The sequence below is a fragment of the Clavelina lepadiformis genome, chromosome 2 (genome assembly GCF_947623445.1).
Source record: "Clavelina lepadiformis chromosome 2, kaClaLepa1.1, whole genome shotgun sequence".
Lineage (NCBI taxonomy): Eukaryota > Metazoa > Chordata > Ascidiacea > Aplousobranchia > Clavelinidae > Clavelina > Clavelina lepadiformis.
In genome coordinates this window covers 8,745,501-8,751,500 of record NC_135241.1, presented here as the reverse complement: position 1 = coordinate 8,751,500, position 6,000 = coordinate 8,745,501, and the positions used below count along the sequence as shown (strand labels likewise).

General features: G+C 35.2%; 1 protein-coding gene across 3 annotated transcripts; it reads right to left on the bottom strand.

The window, feature by feature from the left end:
- Positions 1–751: 751 nt before the first annotated feature.
- On the bottom strand, positions 752–5,821 carry LOC143445517 (uncharacterized). 3 transcript variants are annotated; one of them, XM_076944669.1, is made up of 4 exons: positions 5,626–5,821; positions 5,279–5,414; positions 3,265–3,492; positions 752–2,542 (listed from the first exon to the last, which is right to left on the bottom strand). In XM_076944669.1, the coding sequence occupies exon 4, from the start codon at positions 2,117–2,119 to the stop codon at positions 1,079–1,081; it is 1,041 nt and encodes a 346-aa protein (XP_076800784.1). In that variant the 5' UTR covers positions 2,120–2,542; positions 3,265–3,492; positions 5,279–5,414; positions 5,626–5,821; the 3' UTR covers positions 752–1,078. The 3 variants fall into 3 exon arrangements, with proteins under 3 accessions (XP_076800784.1, XP_076800785.1, XP_076800786.1); XM_076944670.1 differs by having other exon boundaries at positions 3,353–3,492; positions 5,279–5,821; XM_076944671.1 differs by having other exon boundaries at positions 3,376–3,492; positions 5,279–5,821.
- Between the last annotated feature and the right edge of the window lie 179 nt (positions 5,822–6,000).

The following is a 6,000-nucleotide window of genomic DNA, read 5'->3' as shown; positions in this document are numbered from 1 at the left end:
TCCACATTCCGATTATACAAAGTCTAGGTACAATGCTACATACTGTTAATTAACAATCTGTGTTTTTGCTTGGCACTATCCTTTTATCCCATGATTTACCTAAACTAACTTCATAAGTTAAGATTTCAAAATTATGCTCATTACTTTTCTATCTTCTTAGCAAATGAGACGAAACATGTTGCGTCCAAAATTTTAGTTCACTTATGATTTAATAAATTCCTCTGTGAATTTTGACTTTTGAAGTACAATCGTCGAGTTTGTTATCGCCGGAAGGGACTAGTTGGCTTATTTTGAGTTGACCGAAATTGATATTTATTGATTTCGCTACTTATCAGGATCAGTTTGCTTAAGCAATTTTAAGTGAGAGCTTCCATGTTACTAAGGTGCGAATTAATTATTTACAAGAAACTGTAGGAAGCACTTGCATTGGGCTGACGCAAAATCAAGAAATTGTTCAGTTGCCATGCTGCTGTAAATCAAGACATACATAATATTATATGAATATTGACTACATACAAACTTTGCAACTAACTTCAAAGAAAGGGCTCATTTGACATTTTTTTAGTGATACAAGGTTTAAAAGAAGTTTATGTTGTGATAAATCAAAAATGTATTAGTGCCCAAATGAAAAACCAAGTTGCTAGGAGATCCAACCCATCAGTTCTTATACAAAAGGTGTGATTTGAAAACAGGTTTAAGTACTGTATCATACTTGTTCCTAGGGTTTTTTTTCATGAAAAACACTTCTGAATAAAGTAATTTTATACCTTTATTTATGATATTTATCGAATGTTTTTTTTTGCACATCAGCCAAGTATGAAAAAAATATACACATGCATTTTTTGCAAACAAATGTTGACATATTTATAAACAGAAACAATGAATCAAAATGTGATGCATTTACACATGTCACAGTTGACAGTTCACTAAAGAAAATCGGTTAAATAAACACAATAGAAATCTAAACAAAACTTTAATGTTACATTCAAACAAAACAACTTAAAAAGAATTGAAACTCAGTGTAGAAAAGAAGAAAGCTTGAAATAATGATTTCTGTAAATCTTTATCACAAAAAATATCATTCAATCACCAACTCATGATTCATTATATCATCCCAGGGAATTTCTGGTATGACGAGTGGCTGTACATTTTTGCGCTTGGTGTGTAGTTCAGTCCCTTTCTTGTATGTTTTTTTACAGTCTTGATGCTTTTTTGTTAATTTTTTAGTCTTTCTATATTCATGTTCAATACTAGTATCATAGTCTGCATCACTTGTCTGATCTTTAATTTCAATAGGATCAACTACAGAGCTTTTAGCTATGTCAAAAAGTACAACTTCAGAATTTGCCTCTTTGTGTAGTCCTTTGTGCTTCCTCTTAACTTTAGAGTGATCTTCCAAAATATTATCCCATGGCTTTTTTTTTTGAGTCGATCTTGGCAATGGACGTCGCTTACTTGCACCGCTGCAATTTGTATTGATTGGAGACTCATCACATATGTTTCGCATAGTTGGTGGTTTGGGACATAAAAGCTTTTCAAAACCAAATAAATTTTCTTTCGCTGTATCAGTTGAAGGTAATATTACAGGAGTTGAAGTGTCCGTACCACTAGAAGAAGGAAGTTGGTATGGTGTTGACTGCATGTGATTGAAACTGCAAACAGTTTGTAAAATAGAGGGAGAAGATTCATAATTAAAGCTTTTGCTGCGATGTCTAGATTTTTTTCTAGATTGCGTTTTTTGCCTTAAATTTAGTCTTTCCTGTGAAATTTGATTTTCATTAGAGTTGAGCCAAGCCCTTATGCTCTGAACTTTGTATGTAGGATGGTTATTACTTGAATCTTTGGCAGGAGGAACATGTTTGTCATCTAAATCCTGTTCACATGTGGATGGGGACTTGTTGGATGAATTTGTATGTATTCCTTTCTTATCACTCTTTTTCCCTTGAAGGAAGTCACATTCTGTATTTGATGTAACATTGTTGGTTTTAGAAGACTTACGGGAAACCCTGTGTATTGAGTCTTCACGCTGGGCTAAGTTATTCCTTCTTTTGGTAGTATGCGTCTTGAAACTCCTTGGCGACTCTTTAGTGGTTTTTCTTCGAACAGACTTATTCTTCATAGTTCAGTTGTATTTGATACGGTATCAAGTTTGCTTTTGATATTAATGTGAAAATATAAAGCTAACCTACTCAAAACCTGGAAATGGGAACCGTATTTACATTGGTTACCAACTATCATATGATAGAAAAAGTGCATAACAATTCAGCCCCTTTCCAACTAGAGTAATGGGAGTTTTATTCAACCAAAATCAGAGAGTATGAATTGACTACTTATAAGAAATTGACTACGATTTACATGACATACAAACAAACTGCACATTTACCACCGAAAAATAAAATCACAGATTTTGCATTTAACCTAGGGTTCACAATACACCTAGTGCACCACTTTGCACCCAAATTTTAATTGTGCCATGCTTTCCAGTCTGAGCGATGAGGCCCCGCTGGAGTCCTATTCTTGTATATCATGCCAACTGCGATTTCTAAAAAAAGTAGTAAATGCAGAACAATTCATTGAGTGCAGTATTCTGCCCATAGAGTATGAGACATTTTCAGTTACAAAAGTTAATTTTATAGGCTAGATCTAGCGTCGAGTGCAGAAGTATGCACAAAAGCCTGATCTAACAAAAAACCTGCAAAATGTTGAATTGAAGAAAATAGGCCCAGTTGCATGGGAAACATTGTTTTCAATTTCAGACTTTTAGCTGTTTAGTGTGTCCTCAATCGCATGTTAAGCATTTGTAGGCAACCTACTATAGGTTATAGATTCCTGCTGCACTTAAATTGTGGTCAAAGACCAATGTCATTCAGCTGGTGCACTTCACCACAACCGGACTGCAGGGTATGGCTGTTTTGCAAGATCTTGGGTGTGCCAATCAATTAAAAATGACAAGTATGGTGTACAAAAATTCTCTGACGCAATTAAAGTGCGCAGTTTGGAGCACAATTAGTGATTACACAGTAATGTACACAGTTTGACTTATTCAAACTTTAAATCAATTGAAATTTGAGTGCACATGCAGCAGAAGTTAAGTACGGCACTCCAAAGTTCATGAAAAGCATTATTGAGTGGGTGTATGCCAAATTCTGCAGTCTAGCACCAAAATCCCCGCATTATTTTTAGAACTTCAGTCCCATTAATCACGTGTATACATTCCGTAGTTATGTAAATACAGTTGCTCTATACCCGATGAACTCGGCTTACCAGCATGCAGTATGGTTACTTTTCATGAGCTAGGGTAAGTCTGGTAGTCTATCACGATCTTTATCTTCGGTAGTGTTTACCAAATTACCGGAAGTATCTTAGGCTAGTGACCTTTCCATCCTCCATTCCTCGTTAGCAGGCGAGGGTACCAGTATCTCTTCAGTTGCGTAAAGCCCGCGGAGAATTTGTAGAAGCGTTGAAAACATCGTCCACAGACACACCATAAATCTGCAATAATCATAGACATCTTATATATAAGATGCAGAATCTTTTTTCACTGTACACCTGAAGAAGCCAGCTTATGCTTTCGAAAGCTCGTGCCGAAAAATATAAAGTTAACCTTAAGAGTGCCAAAATATATCCTGTTTCTTAGTTTACTTTAAAATTTGGTTAACACGGTTTTGATAACATCAACTTAGTAGAACAGTGTTAACAACAGATTAGAACAGTGTTTAAATCTTTTTGCTCGGCATAATAGCTTGTACACTAGAAAATTTGAAGTTACCACCTTACAGCAGAATGCTTTTCCACCACATCACAAAAAAAATTTCTTGTCCAACAACGTTTCCCAAGCCTACTACAGCTATCAACAGACGCAACAAATTCGTACGTTGGACTAAAGTGTAGTGAGCTACCACGAAAAAAATTAGTCTTACTCAATCGTGGTAAAACACTCATGAGCATTCTATTGGTGCTAGGTTTCTATGGTCAAAGCAGGAGATGGGACCATATAATCTAAACACAGTGGGTGCTTGCGCGGCAGCTTGCCGTTTTTTAATAGCACCATGGTATTGTTTTCTGAGTGATGTGGATTGAGCAGCTGATGGAGATTTTTCCCAAGAAAAGCGTAGGCCTACATTGTTTTACAGGAATGAAAATATTTAAAGATTGGTTATGTGGGCAAGAATATCATAAGTTATATTTAAGCTTTAAACACACTTGATATTAACAACCGTAAGCTGTACGGTTTTCAGCGGCAACCAACAGCAAGCTGCTACTCGAGTTAGTATAGTTTGCTGTACATTACGTCACCAACAGAAGCCTGGTGCTACATCACCAACACTATCCTGTCAATTACAGAGCAGCAACCAACAACAAGGTGTTGGTCAAGCATGAACAGTCTGCTGTTCATTATGTCATTTACAAGCGCCACTATAGGAATAGGAGAAATAAAATATTTCTATCATGCCTATGTGATGATACTGGACGTGTAGCGGCCTGGGAGGTATTTTTAATACCATTACATCATTTCTTGCAAAACTGTTTTGTGCAAAAGTTATTGAATGAAGTTTATGAATTTTTTTTTGGCAAACACTTCAACTTTTGTTTTATATTTGGAAACTTGCAAAGAATAACTTCGTGTGAACACTGCCTTTAGTACGTTTCCAAGTTGTTTTCCAGCATCTGTGCTGATAAGAAGTCTTTATTGGAAATGCCTGCTTCTTGACTTTAACACTGATTGATTATTTATCTATGCCTCAATGTGTCAGCTTTAGCTATATGTATCTCATATTGTTAAAGTATTGTTTTGTCCTTTGCACCTGCTACGATTCACAGCATTCCCGTTTTATAAGCACACACTTTTACCAGCGAGCAGAGACCAATATTTAGTCGAGTGAATCATCAAGATTAAAAGTGTTAACTGCATGAATCATCGAAATCAACAGCCGAACTGTCTGAGCTAGTCATGGTGATTGCAACTCACGTATTAGACATGTTATAAGCAGTAGTAGTTAAGTAGTATTATTTATGTTCTTGGTTATTTGTAATATTGAGAAAGTGTACAGAACCAACAATAAAAGCCTTTTCTTAAAAACTATTTCTGTCGTAATATTAAAACCTTTCGGCTAACAAAAGGTTAGAGTGTTCTAACCGCACGCAACAATAGAGTCAGATAATTAATTCAACAGGTAAATTAAATGAAGACACCGTCGTAAGTTAAAATAAGTCAAAGTGCTCTTCAGACGTATGCGAGCTCAATGGCTCAAGTTATACAAACATAGAATACACTCACGAAACATCTTTGTGTAGGCACAACTTTACTGTTGAAACCTGATTCTGTAGAGCGTAGGCTATCAACGTCTGTTATTTTAACACTGTCAATCTTGTCATCCTTCATGAAAATCTTCTTTTTGCCTTCGTGCAAATTCCTAAAGAGATTATATATAGCTTTAAAATATGCTGTAATTTGTAACATCAACAATCATGCTTTAAATAATACTACCACATGAGTCTTGTAGCAAAGGATTTTCGGAAATATCAGTAGGTTAGACAGAATAAAAATTTCAATAAATTAAAAAAAGTAATCAAAATAGCATTCAGAGAAATATGATTTTTGCCTTACGATACTTAAATGCCTACCTAAGTGTCTCTCAAAAGTTGCATATCTTGAGAATACTTAACTCCCTGAAAATCGATGGAAATGGCTTCTTAGTTTTTCTTCCTTTACTTGCAGATTACTGATTACATTCATGCCAACATGGAAGACAATTAATTAACTATAAAAAAAATTGCACCTGGTGCGATCTTTGAGTCTGATAGATTCTGGGCAATAGACATTAACATTAAACAGTGTTTCCATTAAAAAAAGTTTAATAAGATAGGAATATAGTCTGGAAATTATCAGGTTGTTCTTGTTGATTGATCTAGGTTGATCAGGCTTGAAAACAAATGCTCAAATGTTACCTTCAATTGGTTCATAAGTTATTAAGTCAACAGTTTAATAAGTTGTATGTT